The 18640-nt window shown below is 31.3% G+C and overlaps 1 protein-coding gene across 1 annotated transcript; it reads right to left on the minus strand.

Annotated features, from left to right (window-relative positions):
• Positions 1-11824: 11824 nt before the first annotated feature.
• On the minus strand, positions 11825-17411 carry LOC114184265 (TOM1-like protein 6). The gene is made up of 9 exons (XM_028071555.1): positions 16933-17411; positions 16346-16424; positions 16116-16214; positions 15405-15518; positions 14716-14879; positions 14513-14594; positions 14343-14428; positions 13939-14226; positions 11825-13568 (listed from the first exon to the last, which is right to left on the minus strand). Exons 1-9 carry the CDS (start codon positions 17061-17063, stop codon positions 12203-12205), a joined length of 2409 nt encoding a protein of 802 aa, XP_027927356.1. The 5' UTR covers positions 17064-17411; the 3' UTR covers positions 11825-12202.
• Between the last annotated feature and the right edge of the window lie 1229 nt (positions 17412-18640).

Below are 18640 nucleotides of genomic sequence, written 5' to 3' on the forward strand. Positions count from 1 at the left end.
TGTCTGAGGCACCTGTATAACAACTTTAAGAAGAAATTTGGTGGTGGTGTAGTCATCAGGGACCTTATGATGGGGGCAGCAAAGGCTACTTTTTATGCAGGGTGGCAAAAAAAGATGGGTGAGTTGAAAAATTTAAATCTTGATGCTTATAACTGGTTAATTGCCATTCTTACCAAATCGTGGTGTAAACATGCATTCAGCATTTACCCTAAATGTGATGTGTTGATGAATAACCTTTCTGAGTCATTTAATAGCACCATTTTACTAGCTAGAGATAAACCCATTATTAGCATGATGGAATGGATTAGATCATACATAATGAGTAGGTTTGCAACACTTAGAGAGAAGTTGAATGCATATCCTGGAAATGTAATGCCTAGACCCCAAAAGAGGCTTGATAGGGAAGTGGAAAAAAGTGGGAATTGGCTTCCTGTGTGGGCAGGGGATGCTAAGTTTGAAGTCACACAGGGGTTCACAATGGAAAAGTTTGTGGTTGATCTAAGCAAAAGTAGTTGCAGTTGTTACTTTTGGGATCTGGTGGGTATACCTTGTAGGCATGTTGTGGCAGTAATTAACTATAAGATAGAAAATCCTGAGGCTTATGTCCACGCATATTACAAGAGAGATGCCTACCAAGCTTGCTATGGCCCTGAAATTACCCCAATCAATGGGCAACAACTTTGGCCAAAAAGTACTCAACCTGAACTACTTCCTCCAATTTACAAAACCCCCCTTGGTAGACCAAAAAAACTACGAAGAAGGGAAGCTGATGAACATGTCAGTCATTCCAAGCTTTCAAAGAAAAATATTATGGGAAAGTGCAGCAGGTGCAACCAGTATGGTCATAATATAAGAAGCTGTAGAAAGGGCATGAGAAGAAAGGTAAATATTCATCTATACTTTCATTCAATTAATGATATTGTACAAACACAAATCTGAATGTCCAGTACATACTCACATGACAGGGAAACACCCAAACTGGAAGTGGATCTACTCAAACTGGAAGTGGAACTACCAACGGTGCAGGCCCATCTAACCATAGCTCAACTAGTAGAAGAAGACGCAGACCCATGCTTGCAGCCAACAACAACCAAGGTGAAAGAGCACCAACACAAACAAGAAGCAGAGCGGCACAAGTTTTAGGCTCTCAAGTAAGTAGTAATACTGCACAGCCTACGTGAAATTGAATGGAGATCCAAACTTTTTTGTTGCTTTATTAAAGAAATCTGTAATAGACAATTACTTTTGACACATTGGGCATAGGGATAGTGGACCACTATTTTGTTTTGGAGCACCACTTTTGTTGCTTTATTAAACTTTACAGTGCTGTATTTAAAAATCTGGACCACTTTGTCTATTATGGAATACTTTATTGAATGCAATAGCAGGGACCACTTTTGTTGCTTTATTAAACATTGCAGTGCTGTATTTAAAAATGTGGACCACTTTCATCTAACGCTCTAAATATCTTGAATACTTTAATTTTTTTTCACTTTCATGTTTTAAAGGTCTTACTCATGTAAATCTATTTGTGACAAGTATTGGAGAACTTCTGAATATCATGGTAGTTACCTTCTTCCCATGACAAGCAGGTGGAAAAACACGAATCATTTAATTGTCAATGACGAATTATATACACTTATTAAATCCACTTACGAAAATGGAATCCAATACTCATATCATTAGTAATACCAAAATGGAATCCAATACTCATATCATTAGTAATACCATTTTCATCACTACAAACTAATTCCCAAGAAATACAATAACTAATTACAATTTAACTTGAACAAAAACATAACCACAAATACAATTGAAAATGCCCACGACAGTACAAACAAAAGTTGCAGCAATTTCCCAAATGTTTTCTCTTTTTGCAATTTCCTCTTCAACTTCTCGTTTTTCTTAATCAAGTCCAGTATCAATTTCTCCTTTTCCAAACAAACTTCTTCTTCTTCAAATCGTTTTCCTGCGCCAGCTTCAAATTCCGATTCTCCACCTTCATCTTTACATTCCTCTTCATTAACCCATTCAAAATAATTACAATTTGAATTGGACTGCAAAAAAAATTGAAACCATTACAACAACCACCAAAGCAAGGTCGAGTAAACCAAATGCAATTTCTCACTTACCGCCCAATTTCGACATCTCCAAAATAACCTGCCCTTGTTCTTCACAGTACCTGCCTTTAGGAGCAACAATCGTTCCCCACACCCACACACTTTCGATGCTATTTCTAAACATGACATTGAGCTTTGAGAAATTTTTGAACCACTTTTCCTTTGCCTACAATCAATTTCGGAACTACCACTCTTCATCACCTACGTTTCCCCCGCACCAAAGTGAACTCCTCAAGCTCCTCACCAACGATCCTATCTCACAATTCAAAATTTAGGGTTTAATTTAGGGTTCCAAACGTTACCCTCAGACCCCTTTTAAGACCCCTTTTAAAACACGTGGTTACTGTACCTGAGTGAAAGTGAAAAACAGGATCCTGACGTGGCACTCCGTCTGCCAGCTTTCTAATAAACCTAACGGAGTTAAAAAATGAGGATGAATTCCATGCGTTTCAGAACGTGAGGGACTTAAATAGCGCATCTTTTGAATGAGGGACGAAAACCAAAAACGCTCAATACTTGAGGGACGAAAAACATAATTAACCCATATTTTTACAATCAACCCAATTTGAAATAAGTGTAAGATAGTTTATTACCATACACTCTGGATATAACACTCTAGATATGTTAACACTCTATATCCTGCTTTTACTTGTTATCATATAATACTTTCTTGAACCACAAATTTTGGTCAAATCTTGAAAAGATAGCTTATTCATACAGTAAAATGCTTATTATACAAATAATGTTGTAAAGTAATATTAAAACTGACATTATAAATAAAATGTAATAAATATATTCAATACACATTGATTCAAAATTTGTTAAATAACAATTAAAGTAATAATTTAAAATAAAATATATTTATCTATTCAAATAATAATAAAAAATAATAATTATAATATTGTTATTTTAAATACATAAATTATTTTTGTATTATTATGGCTGATATATTGTAAATGTATTCAATATATATGAAATTCAATAAAACTAAGAAATTTATTATTAAGTTATGAGAATAATAATTTAACTTGTGTAATTAATCATTTGGTTATTGACAATAATAAATTTATATAAGTTAAATTACTTAATACAATTAGTAACAACAATGTAATTAAGTAACTAATATTTAAATATGACATTGTAATATTATTACTAAAAACTCTCGTATTATATAGAATATTGTTTACAAATTTGTTAAAAAAAATTCAAGAAAAAGCTTTTTCTGCCATTTTTTTTTAATTTTAATTGACAAGTAATTCCTTCGTGGATAATAATTTCCTACAAAATTTTGCAAGTATTTCCTATAAAATTTGTTGCAAAAAGTGTTTTATACAAAATATTTTACAAGAAAATTGGTAGAAATTTCTTGTATTTTTTTTGGCAACAAAATTCGTAAGTATTTCTTACGAAAAGATTTTCAAAACAAAATTGGCAGAAAATATGAGATTTTATTGTAGTAGTGTATGTTTTTGTTAGTTATTTTTTATATTTAAGTATATATATATATATATATATATATGTGTGTGTGTGTGTGTGTTAATTAAAAATAATCAGTTTATATTAGGAAAAATATATTTTCTATAATTAACATGAAATGATATATTTTTGTTAGTTATTTTTTATATTTAAATATAGATTTGTGTTAATTGAAAATAATTAGTTTATATTAAGAAAAATATATTTCGTATAATTAACATGAAATGATATATTATTGTTAATTATTATGTATTGTATATTTGATGATTAATTTTTAATGTTTGACAACACTTAACTATTAATTATTCTAATTAATTATTAATATAATTCATATTTCACACAACTTAAATAAGCTTTATGAAGTAAACTTATTTTACAGTGGTCAAATAATTACATTCTCTATCAATAAGAAGGGTTTGATTTTGGCGACAAGTAATATTTATTAAGTGTCTTTTCAATACCTCTGCAGTTTGTTTTAGTGGAGGCCCTTTTAGATTTGGTGAATCAATTTTCTAATACTATATATATTATACTCAATATGTCTATTAACTTGGTTCAGTATGTCTATTATTTTGGTTCAGTGATAATCTAATATTTTTGTGTTAATTTATTTATTGTAGGTAGGTTATTTCATTGAAGTAGTTTTTTTTTTCGTTTCATATTGTGAAATTAATTGAAATTAATTATAAATAGCTATTCTCATGATAAAGTATGGTCAAATCAATTATAAATCTATCTATTCAAATTTGACGTTACTTATTATGAAGTGTGACTATAATTAACTATAATAAAGTTATTTTACTTTCAATGCTTAAATTATATTTCTGTGATATTAAGATTGATTTAATAGTTATAAAAATAATAATTTACCTTATATAAGATTAACTATTATAAAAAATTCCAATAATAAAAGAAATGTATTATACAATTATTAAAACGATTATTAGATATAATTATAAAATGTATAATATTACTTATTATAAAAATATAAATTAATTAAAAGATTTAAAAAAACATTTTTAATTATTATTTAAATTAAATAGTCATTTACCTCTTATAATATTACTTATTATAGAAAGGTCGATTAATAAGAGAAATGTAATATACATTTAATAGCACAATTATTATAAATAATAATAAAACGAATAGTTATATACTATATTAAAATGAATTGTATATTTTTTTATTATTGTAATAGTTAATCGTATGTATCTTGTGCAATATGATCGTGTAAGCAATATATGATAAGTTATTTTTTATGTTTTTTGAAATCTTATTGCGATTCCATTATAAACAATAATAATGGACCTTTTGTTTTACTTTGTTGTATTAAATTTATTGTATTTATTTGTAGTTATATAAGATACTGGTTTTAGTTTTTTTCAATAACTGAATTTATTTCTTTTATTTGTAATAAAAAATTTGATATAACAACAATAATAATAATAATAATATTAACAATAACTTATATAATATGAAAGTTTTAAAGATATGAAAGATTTTGAACATAAATATTTATTATGTTTAACATAATTACCACATAGATAAAATAATAACTTAATGGTACATTTGTTTAGCATATGATGAATTAAAATTCAATGCTAACCATGTAAGTATACAATCAACCAAGTCTAAACATCGAAGATAGCATTATCTCTTACACCTTTGTTACTCAAACCACACTTTGAGATGCCTTCAACTGCCTTTAACCGTTTAGGTATCAAAATTCAATCCATCGAAGGTAAATTCAGTTCCTAGAACTATCAGTTATGTAATAAAGCATTTGCAACAACCAATGAACACAAACACTTCAGTGACTATAAACACTAAAGAAGCCTTACAAACCATAAATCATATAATGTTATTGTTAGGACAAAAGTAACATGATAGCAAAAAAAATTTAAAAATTGAACTACATGGATTGAGATTTAGTGTGGGAAAAAATGGTAATTGTTGTGGTGATCAAAATCATGTTGGCCACAATCAACAACATCAACCTCACCTACAATTATTTCATCAAGATTTAACCTTAGTACACTATAATCTTGTTCGACGTTAAAGCATTTCAATCTGCAAACAACATCAACAAATGATATCAATCAAACAATGAAATTAAAAATGAAAAATAGTAAATATACTTTCTGAAAACAAAAGGTTTAAGTTTTTCTTCAAAGTAGAAGAAATAGTTGGTTTATCTTTGACAACCTTTGCTTCCTTAATACAAAAATAACAAAATAGTATTAGAGAAAGAAATAGTTGAAAAAAAGCACATTTTGTTTCTCTAAAAAAAACCACTAATTTTTCAACATACACATCCCTCTAAAATCAAATCGAGTTCAACCAACATCCCCATCCAAATACCCTAGAATACATTATTCTGAAAGTCTAGTGAAAATGATTTCTTCCATAGGGTAACTAAAAATAACCATGAAAAATAAAGAAAAAAAATTAAACTTTGGGACCCAGAAAACAAAAATCAAAATTCACAAACCCAATATTTTACAACGAAAACAAGCACCTAAGTGCAGAACAAAAGCATAACTATATAACGAACTCCCCTCAATGGTAATATTACAAATACAAAAAACAAATCCAACAACCATAGCGTTTAAACATAACATCCACGTACCTACAATAATCTCAACCCAAAAACTAAGAATGGAAAAAATGTATAGGTATATTTGAAGATGAAGAAACCAAAAAGATAAGTTCTTTGAAAAAAAAATAATAACCTTCATAATCGTGAGGATTGTGGTTAACCAAATAACCATCTGATGCACCCATGCTCTAATATAGGAGATAGAAGGTAAAGACAAAATCAGTATTTGGCAAATTATGGAATGACCAAAAACACAAAACTACCATGAACCCAAAGTAGAAGAAGACCGACCACGAAGAAAAAGAAAGAAAACTCAAGCTACTGACCTTCAACAACTATTGATATTGGACACAATGTTCATTGCAAAAGAAGTAAAAAAAAAAGAAAAAGAAAACCTTAAGAAAGAGCACTAACCTTAAGGCCGAAGGGTTTTCTTCTGATCATGTAGATTTGTCGTTTTACGGAAGAAGAATGAAAATAGGTTTTTTGGGAGAAGAAGAAGAAAAGCAATTGTCTGTCAATCAATATGTCAATCAATATTTTAATCAAGCATTAAATGTGGAATCATTTAAAGATTTGATCATCCATCAGAGGATGAAGCGGGAAAACTTAAATGCACACTCACGGCCAGATTTTTTCATCATGGGAGCGGGAAACAAAAAGAAAAGCATAAAGACCAAAAGGTCCTTCTATTTACACACATGTCAATGAATGACAATGACATATATGGATGGATCCCTACACCCAAAAACCACTTCTTCAAACAATGTTCATCAAATAGTTTTTCTTTCTACCAACAAAAGTGTTCATCAAACACTACAACATATAAAAAACATGTTTAGTTTAAGATTCATCAGAACAAACAAAACTAACCTCGCAATTAGTTTCTCCGATTTGTCGAATCCAACATTCTTCAAGTTGGAAACAGTCACATTCTTCAGACCTAATGGTCTTTATGTGATGAACACAACTTTGATCCCAAGAGCCAACAATTTGTTGTAGAGTTTAAGAGTCTCAAGTAGTGCAAATGCCTCACCATACGAAACCCAAATCTTGAAAAGGACATTAAATCCTTATACTTGAGCCTTATCTCTCCAAACCTAAAAAAATCAAAACTGAAAAATGTTAAATGCAACAACTGACGATCAATAAAAAAGTTCAAAAAAAGAAAGAAAAACATTTGAAGCATAAAAAGAAAAGAAAAGAAAAACTACAAATTGAATCTTTTTTAATCCGCTTTTGCAAAGGGCCTTAGATCCTTATCCTTGAGCCTTATTTTGTTCAATGTCAAAGCACTTCAATCTAAAAAAAAAATCAAACCTTTCATGAAGAACAATCAACACGAAGTAAAAAAATTAACAGAATACGAAGAAAAAGAAAGAAGAAGGATCCACGAAGAAGAAGAAAAAAAAGGAAGAAGAACAACAAAAAATAACCTTGATGAAGCAAATGTTCTATTCTGCATGAAGAACAATAAGTAGGAAGTTAAAAAAATGTAACTTCGTATGAAGAAGAAGAAAGAAGGATGGACGAAGAAGACAGAAGAAGAGAAAAACCTAACCTTGACGAAGCAAATGGTTCAAAACAGATTGTATTGGGGAAGAAGATGTTATCTACTGACAACTAACGTCAATCACTAATTACTTCAAACGGCAAAACCAAACAACATCAAAAGACAAAAATAGCCTCAATTTTAAACGCATGTCAATTAAATAGAATGTCTATTTTAGTAATTTACCTACACTAACATTGTCTTAGATATATAGTAGACAAGAACCATAGTTGTGCGATTGTTGAGATTTTAAGAAATCTCAACATTCATGAGGTACACGCCCATCTCATGCATCGTTTCATCTCACTGAAATGCTACTTATATTTAGAATCTTTCTTTTATGATCTCGCACTCTCCCAAACTTTCTTCTTTAGGTTTCTCTTTTTCTTGGATTCAAAGCAAGAAGAAGAATATATGAAAAACTAGTGAGAACAAATAAAGGAGAAAATTTGTCCTTGATTTAAATCATATAATAAAATAAAATTTTATGTATTTGAAATATAATGTGTAAAATTCATTTGGAAGAACAATTTAATATTAAACTTATATTTAATAGAATAAATTTAAAACAAAATTAAGAAAATAGTATAGAATTTTAATAAATAACAAAAATATATTTCAAAAAAAAAACAATTAATTAAGAAAATATCAAATAAGAAGTGATCGGTATTAGTTGATGAAATAACTTTTATAAGCGATCGATGTGATTATACAATAATTTAGGAAGTTAACCTTTAAAAAGAAAAAGAAACATAAATTTATTAAGCTAAATATGGAAATTTACAATCTTGAAAGTTGGAATAATTCTTGAAGCTTGGAAATGATTAAACAAGAGACAAGTGGCATCTCCACCAACATGACTTTTTCCCTTAACTGTCACGTCACATAATTAATTTTTACACACTACGTTCTATTCTTCATCTAAGAGAACCCCTTTTTCATATCACTCTCCATCTTTAACATGTTCATCTTCCCACAAAATGATATGTCATCTTCTCTCTTCGATTACTTTGTCATCTTTCTCTCTACCATTCTCTCTCGGATTACGTTCACAATAAGCATTTTTTGTTATTTTTTATCGCTTTTATGCTTTGAACCGTTCTACATATATACATCATTGTTGAAATGGTTTTGTCTTTTGCTTTCATTGATGTTTTTCTTTTATGTGTTTGTATTTTCTGACTTTGAAACCTATTTTCATTTTCGATTTTTGGTCTTTTTGTTCTTTACTTTTGACTTGCATTGAATGTTCCTTGCAAAAATATTACAATTGTAATTATTTAAGAATACAAATCTCTGTTTGTTTTTTTTTTTGGAAATTTTTGTTTTTGAATGCTTGAAGCATTGTTCAATGTTTTGTACAACGTTTCTTTTAGTTAAAGTTGTATTTATTTTGCTTTGCACTTTTTGATGTTATCTTTGATTATTAGTGATTATTAGGGATTATGTTTCAATGTCTCAATTTATGATGTCTCAATTAGGGAATTGAGATCAGCAATTTTGAATTTTGGCAGCTTCAAATTAAGAATTTTGATTCGAAATTTAAAATTCCTTTATTTATTTATACATGCTTATATATTTTCGTACCTTAAATGCTTGACACCTTTATACATTTTTGTTTTCAAATTACCTCTATGTTCTTTGACTTAGTTTATTGAGTTTATTTCTTTGTTTAGTGTATTGTTTTCAATTTACATTTTTGTTCACAACATTTAGAACATATATAAAAATGAATAAGCAAAAGTCTTCTTTTTCATTAGAGATGATACTACAAGACAAGGAGGTAAGATACACCCCATTCATGATCAATATAAATTTGTTGGAACTTCCTATATGACTTATGACTTCTGATATTGAAAATGGAAATGTGAATGCAGGGTCACACCATTCATCATGCCTCAATTAGGAAGACGCTAATTTACAAATTTTAATTTCACCTTTCAGAAGGCAAAGTTTATTATATTCAATGCTTTAATATTGCATGTAATGGAGATTCTTATAGAACTAGACATCATAGTTACAAGATCAACTTCAAATCGGAATAAAGGTATTTTTAGTTGATAATAAATTAGTTCCAAAGGCTAACCCAAAATACATCCCTTTGTTTGTTCTTACTACTCCTGGATTTGACAATGACTACTTAGATGGTATCTACATGTTTTTCAGTTTCCAACTAACTACTTCACCTTGAAGTCTACATTTTAATGTTCATATCTGTTGATTTGTTGATATAGATGTTATTGAAGTTGGAACTGAGAGGGAGATTGAAAAACAAAATGGAAGAAAGACAAATCAATATACAAAATCTTATATAAATCTCCCTTAACCCTAAGCTTTTCATATTGCATTTCATTAATTTGCAACTAATTTGAGAAGGAGAGCTTTGCGAAAGATATATTTCGAAAAGATATTTAGATAGTTTGTCTATCAATTTGAAGTTGCATATGACATCATATGCAACCTTTCAAAATGCTTGTTTGACTTAGCCAAATCTTAATAAGGATGGGGTAACCTTGACTCCCCCAACCTTAATGCCAAATTCACAACTTTCGAAGCTTTTTTTCTTTTAATAGCAAACACAAGGGTCAACGTTGGTGATTAAGAAGGACACAATTTTTTGTAGTCTTTGCTCACGTACAAGGTGAGAATGTAGTACACTTATGGAAGGAAGATAAGTCTATCCACACTACTTACAATATGTCAAGAATGATCTCTAATGGCCTTGCATGGATATTAGACATTAAAATAATGTGTAGTTTAGAAATAATATTTTGGCCCCCAAAATTATTAATTAAGATATGCCATTACTTTATATTATGCATGTCAAAGTATATACTTTGTTACGATCATAAGATAAAGCCTTGCAAAATTTTTTGTAAAGTTTTAATACAAAATTCAATCTTCCATTATTGTGTATTGGAGATGTCCTTTTCACAATAGATGTAGGTCATATTTTAGGCTCCTATTATTCATTATTGTATATTGAATTTATTAAGAAAAATATTTGAGGCTTACAAAAAATTTATTTCTTTCTATGTTTTTCTTTTAAATGTTAACGTAGTACAAGCAAACGATGAACATAATCAATAAAAATTGTCCGGAAAGTAATGGAAATTACTCATGAGTGGAATTTGAAATTTACTCCCAACACAAGTAAAAAAACATTTTCGTATAAAAAAAAGTTTAAATATAGACTTTTAAAAGTGAGTAGGATTTAAAGATTTTAATAAAACGCAAATTGACTTGAATTAAATATTTTATTTAAAATGGTGAATGTGAACATTGTTCTCGTGTGAACTTTTATTTTTAAGTATTATTTTTTTAAAATATGTTTTTAGTTTCTAAATTTTAACATGAAATTAAAATTCATTGTTGTATCAAACTTTAGTATATTTTGGTTTTTAAACTTTAAAAATAATGAATATAATTTTTTAATCCAATTACATTAAATTTTTTTACGTATCAAAAGTGTCAAACAGTGTAGACAACTTTCCCAACTAACATTGAAGCATGAATTGTGTTTGACACTTCAAAAATTTTTAATATAATTGAATTAAAATTACTACATCCATCTATTTTTAAAGTTTGAAAAACAAAATGAATCAAAATTTCAGACATAAACAAAATTCATAAATACATCAAAGTTTAAGAACTAAAAAATATTTAACTATTTTTTTGTTTTTATGTTAAACATCACTATAAATCCTGACATTTCACCCAAACTCACACTTTATAGTACACTAATAATTTTTCATCACTTGAAAAATATTATTATAGAAAAAAAAAGAAAAGAGCAATTTCTGAAAAAAAAAAGGAAAGAAAAGAGCTTTGCATAACAGCATCTAGATTATATAAAAATATTACCACAAAAGAGCAATGGAATTAAAAATATATCTTGAGAAATACAGGGATCGAAAATGGATATGAATCCCAAAACCCTAAATATAGTGTCACGTTAGTTTATATCTGACTGCTTCAAAAAATCTGAAACTAAGCCGATCGAAAATTCAGGTTCATATATACCAATGCGATGAGTAGTAATTTGTACTTGTTAAAAATTCAAATCAGACTTGTCAATTTGTATGGATCTGTGTTAACTACATGTGACTTGACTGGCTATCTTACAAGGGTATATATGTTCTCAATAATTAATGACATTCGACACGTGTCTGCATTTTAAGTGCCCACCCATCATAGTGGTTAACGATCAATCAATGAACATAAGTACGAGAACCACTACAAGAAACTAAAATATTACATCAAAGAATGTTCAAAGTCTGTCGTCTGAGGTAACCCTCAGCTTATGACTTTATGATCTGTTGTTACTCAGAATAGGAAGAGTCACTTGTATCAATCTGGAGAGCTTCCATAAGATGCAAATGAGAAGCTGCAAACAATACTGCTGGTCCCATTTTTTACAGTATATCAATACATTTTTTTACACAAGAGAACACTTCACTTACGCCCACCAATCATACCAGGTCCCATTGTCCCTGACATGCTGGATGATGAACCACTGACCTTTCCATCTGTGTTTCCGAAAACATTCAAATCTTCAAATAGCCTGTAAGATGGAACAAAAGTCTTCTGCCCAGTTGCACTTGCAGAAGTTCCACCGGTACCACCTCTGGCAGAGAATGAATTATTGTTTAACACTTGCGGCCTTACTCCTGGAGCTAAAGGATACGATACTGTTGTATTGGCTTGTGTTGAAATCACATTTGTAGCAGGAGAGTGATTTTGATAGTTGGCATATCCAGGTGTAGCTGCCCATGGTGGGGGAGGATATCTTGCAGGGTATTGATGATGCTGATTCTGAAATTGTTGCTGATGTTGATTCTGAAATTGTTGCTGTGACTGAGGTTGATTCTGAAATTGTTGCTGCGACTGAGGTTGATTCTGAAATTGCTGCTGTGACTGAGGTTGATTCTGAAATTGTTGCTGCGCCTGAGGTTGATTCTGAAATTGCTGCTGTGACTGAGGTTGATTCTGGAATTGTTGCTGTGGCTGAGGTTGATTCTGAAACTGTTGCTGAGGTTGAGGCTGATGACCGTGTACGGTTTGGGGCTGATACTGTGAATGCTGTTGGGGATTGGGTTGTGGGTGTGGATGAGGTTGGGGTTGAGATTGCAGTGTTTGGTGCTGCGGCTGATACTGTTGAGGTTGCTGCTCATTATGAGGTTGCAAATGTTGTTGATACTGTTGACTATATTGATTATGTTGAGGTTGTTGTAATACATGTGGGGATTGTAGTATGGGTTGAGATTGCAATTGCTCAGACTGGGGCTGAGACTGGTCCTGCTGGGTCGGTTGATGATGCTGTTGTTCGAATTCATAATGTGTATTACGAGATGAGGGTGGGGTTGGGGATGGAGACCGGGATTGATACGTCTGTTGTTGAGGCTGGGCTTGAAATTCTGACTTAGATTGAGGTTGAGCCCAGGGGACAACGTAACTGTTGTATGACAAATTTCCCGGATATGTTTGGGAAGCAAAATACCCTTCTGATGTGGACTGAACAGGTATCTGATGCATGCCTTGGGTAGAGGCTGATGGTGCATAACTTGTCTGTGGAGACGGTGCATAACTTGTCTGTGGAGATGGTGACACTGACAAAGTGATACTCAGTAAGTCAATAATGTCCTGATCCTTTGCAGTAGTAACTGGGGCAGGTGGGTTGGAAAGAACTAATGCATTGGATGGAACTGAAGTTGAGGGGTTTGGAACATGTGGAGTTGTGTTGGTAGTGTTAACTGACGCTGAATTTTGGCTGGAACCAGTTGCGGTATCATTTGAAATCACTGGCTGTGCCTTAGAATGCCTGCAATAGTAAAGAGTTCACATTGAGTAAAAAATTATTGACATGGTAGAACAATTTCATCACCCATGACCTCCAATATATGTTGGTATACGGGCTTTGCAAGAAATTCTATAACAAAATTGGGGCTTCTAAAAAAGTAGTTGTAGGACAGAATGAAATAACATGAGTGGAAGTATTAAATGAAAATACATGCCTAATGCAACGATTTGTACATGCTTATCCATTCATGTCCATACACAAAAGACCTAAACAGATATTCTAAACTAGTTTATTTCTTAGATGAGTTATAAGCAAGCAAGACTGAAAAGAAAAACAGGTTTCAATAACCATGAGCCACAAAATATTAAATATATTATCAGTTCTAAGTGACCTCCGAGCTAGCTGTGCAAATTCATCCTCTTCCTCTTCATCACTCTGGCTCCCGGTTTCAGAAAGCACTATGGCTGAAGAGCTAGCTTTATGCGTTGAAGAAGACACTCCCGGGGTGGAGCTGTTTACATTGGATTGATCTACACTAGGTTGAGCTTCAGTTGGCACAGTGCTGGGACTTGCTCCTTGAATTGGAAACACAGTACCAGAAGCAATTGCGTCATGCCTAGCTAGCAAACCTTGAATACTATCATTTAGTTCGAGGCCTCGTCCAAGAAGCTCCTCGTCCCTATGAAAAAACCAAGGTGATAAAAGATTATTCCCCATATACGTGGACAGACTTCACGAAGTAACAATCAAGTATATTTGGGTGTGTGCCAGATGGAAAAGCCAAGTAGAACTAACCCAGTTGAAGTTAGCATCTGCATCAACTTTTTCTGGTTTGTGCGACACCGATCAACAAGATCAATAATTACTTCGTCTTTTACAGCCTACAAAACATGAAAATCAAACATTAAATCGTTTCGGTTGAAGAAAGGAGGATTCAGAAGGCCAAGAAAAACCGATTAACTTACTTCACGATCACCAGGATTCATAGCCTGCAACATGTCACCCAAAAGATCCAAAACATGTCGCATGGAATCCAAGCTTGACATACTGAGTATTTCAAGAAAAAGTTAGCTTAAAGACTCATCTGATAACACACAGAAGTTCGGTCACACAAAGGACAGCAGAGGAAGCAAGGATGAAAAGGAAAAAATAGAAGGTCGACATTAACCTTAAACTTTCTATCTCAGTAGCCATAGTTTCATCCAGTGTTTTTGATGAATTGCTCGACATTCCATATCCAGCTTGCATATTTCTTATATTTGGATGCGTAGGAGGAGGAGTAAATATTGGAGCTGCATCTGGTGATCTCTTTGGAAAAACTACTCCAGATCGCTGCCATACATATAATTCAACACAATATTATGATGATATAATCTGATGGTCATTAAATTACAGCTCACATGTGGATATGGCTCACAGATATCAATGTAATATTTTATCATGTACTTAAAATGTAAATTTGGAACAAACGGGATGATGGTTGGCCTTTGCCAGGGAACAATTCTCCAAGCTGAGATGTTGATGGAATAAAGTATGTGGAACCTTAAAAAGTTAAAATTCATCCATTTGTCACTAAAGAATAGCGAGATAACTTTGTAGTTTTAGGCAAAGGATCTATATGTGTTTATTGAGGTGACACATTTAGCTACAAAATACAGATTTTTACACTTGTTATAATAAGAAGTAAAAGTATCTTCTTAAAATTTGTAATCTCACCCTTAAGATGAACCAGATATCATTTACAGAACATTCACAAATGCCAATTATATAATTTTGAAAATCTAGTATCCCACTTTCACATGAAAATATCAACGAAGAGATTGACAAAAATCATAAAATTATCGAGTAGACAGCTACCTTTAACTCCTCATATGCCCAATAGTACTGAGGATGTTTACCACCTGGTCCCCCAAATGCTTCTTGCCACGAGTCCAGCAACATTAAGATTTTATCCCTCACTTGCATATCTGTCTGAAGAATCATTACATGTATTTCATGTTAGACAAGACAAATCTAACATAAACAAATTCCTGGAAATGGTAGTAAGTTAACAGAAATAGAACCCATCCATATTCTTATGAGTAAATATTATGATTGTTTTGATAAGTAAAAAGCCAGGTGACATTTACCAATAAACAAAAAATCTTTGTATTTACGTATCAACATGTAGATGGATTCTACAACTGTTCAACTCAACATTACAACTATTTTGAAAGATAAATACTGCCCACATACATTTAACACAGATAGTTTGGAGCCAATGATCCAGTAACCTAACTAATCTAGAATCATATACCAAGGAAATCTCAAAAGGACACCAGAAGATACTGGTCATTAACAATGTACAGCAGTAGCCGCCGGACTTGATTTGGAAATAAATTGAATTAGGCAGAGTGCACTTCAAACAATTGCACCATCAGATGTCATAATAGCAAAATAGACTAAATCCTGACGTTTGCATTTATAATCACAAATTCCATGAAGAATGCAATAACAATTTCTTTCAAGCATCAAATATACAAACTAAATCAGGAACATATCTTAAATTTCCAACTAAAATCACCTTACCTTTTTCCTTATGATTTTAATCATCTCTTCCAGTATGTTTCTCTCAGCAATTTGAAAGTGAACAAAATCACCACAGTTCTTTACCATTGTCTCCAGCAGCTGAGGGTAGACAACCAGAAACCACAAATCAAGCTCCAAACAAATGAATAACCAATCCAGGAGGACTCGGCCCCAAACAAGTTGATCCAAATACAGAAAAGTAAGACCAAAAGCCAGTGCCAACAAAGTACCGTGAGAGCTAATAATTGAACTCTAGAGCTCCTATGTTGTAATCTCCTCTTCACAGCTTTTACCACATCTTTTGGCTGCCTGAGAAATTCATCAAATATTCAGTAAAAACTGACCAGTGCGAAAATTCCCAGAGACTACTAGTAAAGGTGTGAAAGGAAAACGAGAAAGAAGCATAGTTTGTCATTCATGGACCCAGGTTTTTCTGAGAGGGAAACTTAGGGTAAAAAAATTTGTTCAATTTTGACAACAGTAATGCATGAGAAAATTAAAAAATCACCAGAATTAAAAAAAAATCGAAAATAAAATAGAATCAGAAAAAAGAACAACCAGTTTCCACTGTTTCCCAAATAATACAAACCTCTAGTCAGTTTCATCACAAAGAACATACTAACTACAATCAACAACAACTTTAGCACCAAAATTTCATCCGATAACAGAACTAACAAAAATTAAATGGAACATCGTATTCAAAGGCATAAACATGTGGTAGTTGATCAAAGTCAAACCCTCCAAAATAAAATAAAACATATTATCGAAAAATTGATATGCTATCTATCTTCCTCCTTTTCTTGTAGTTGAAGATTACCAATGATTAGAATTGATGGAATCACAAATTTCGATGTTCATGGTCCAATCAGGGCCCATAAGAAGATCGCTGGTCGCCTTATCCACTGCGACAGTAGCTGAGGAAGAGGAAGAAAAAGAAGAAGAAGACATCGTATTCCTCCCCCTCTCTCTTTCTGAAACTTCTTCAAGGAACACCACAATCAATTCTGGATTTAACGACCCAAAACTCAGAAGCCTAAAAAAGATGAAAACTTTCCAGCAAGATTAATCGATAAAGCACCGCAACGATTGTTTGGAAGAGTGCAAAACTACAAAACCCTAACGAAATTCGGAAATGGAACAATCAAAATAATAACCGGAAAAGTCGTCGCTTGTTTTCTCAAATAGAATAGCTTTTAATTTTTTTTTTATTTCTCTCTCCGAGCTAAAAAAGGGGAATCGGGGAATTTTCTCTTTTCCATTATTTTCTCGCTACAAAATTTTTTCCCGGAAAGTGCGTAATTTTCCTTTTCCATTCTATATTTCGTTTTCGTAGCTGAAAGGGGTGCGTATTTTGTGCGGTGTGATAGGTGCACTCTCTGCATGTGTCACCCACGCGCTACGTGGCACGTGATGAGGATAAGCAAATTTGAATTTGGCTTTCCTTTTCCGCTGCTGAAATTCTTTGACTTATTGTAATTAATAATCATTTCAAAATCTGAAACACACTCACCAAGCATGATTTCAGTTCATTCAATTTACATTACATTGAGTTTATTAAATTTACATTACATTGAGTTTATTCAATTCACATTACACTGAACAATAAGAATATTGTATTTCTAAGACTATAATTAATTCATATTTATTAACATAATTAGATGTATGGCAGAATTTATGTTTGTTTGAATCTTTCCACATATGAAATTTCGTCAATCTCTTATTAAATAGACTGAGATAATTAATATATGAAAAGATAATAATAATAATAATTATAATATATACATAAAAATATTAAAATTTTATTGAATATTATGAACTTTAATTATTTTTTTAAATAACAAAAACTACTATAATTTCGGTAAAAAAATTAGATTAAAAAGATTAATACAGAGGATAATTTAAAAAAATAATCTTATAATTTTATTTTCAAAGGATTAAATATGTTTTTGGTTTATCAACTCTTAATGAATTTTGGAATTAATGCATTTTGAAACTTTTAACTAATTAGTCATTCGTCTTTCAAAATACGTGGATTTAATCCTTTTAATCAAATTTTGTTAAATTTATTTGACATTTCAAACATGTTTCATAATAATATTTAACTTAACATTAATGTAAAAATGCGTCAAACAGTATCAATAACTCAAATACAATCCTAAAATGTGTACGAAATATCAAATAAACCTAACAAAATTTGATTAAAATGACTAAATCTATGTATTTCGAAAAATGAAGGACTAAATTGGTCCAACGTTTCAAAATGATCTAATTTCAAAATTCACTAAAAGTTAAGGGACGAAAAACATATTTAACCCATTTTCAATATACTAATATGTTAGTTGGAGAAGAGATGGGATGAAGTACTTGTAGAAAATTGTTAACACAAATATAACTAGTTTATAAGAATTAAAACAATCTAGATTCTAAAACTATATCATGCTGATGTATCTCATTTCATACAAAACTTACTTATAATATAAAAACACCTCCGATTTAATTATGGATAAGTGGTGGTGGTGGTTAAT

Source organism: Vigna unguiculata, chromosome 5 (assembly GCF_004118075.2).
Source record: "Vigna unguiculata cultivar IT97K-499-35 chromosome 5, ASM411807v1, whole genome shotgun sequence".
NCBI lineage: Eukaryota > Viridiplantae > Streptophyta > Magnoliopsida > Fabales > Fabaceae > Vigna > Vigna unguiculata.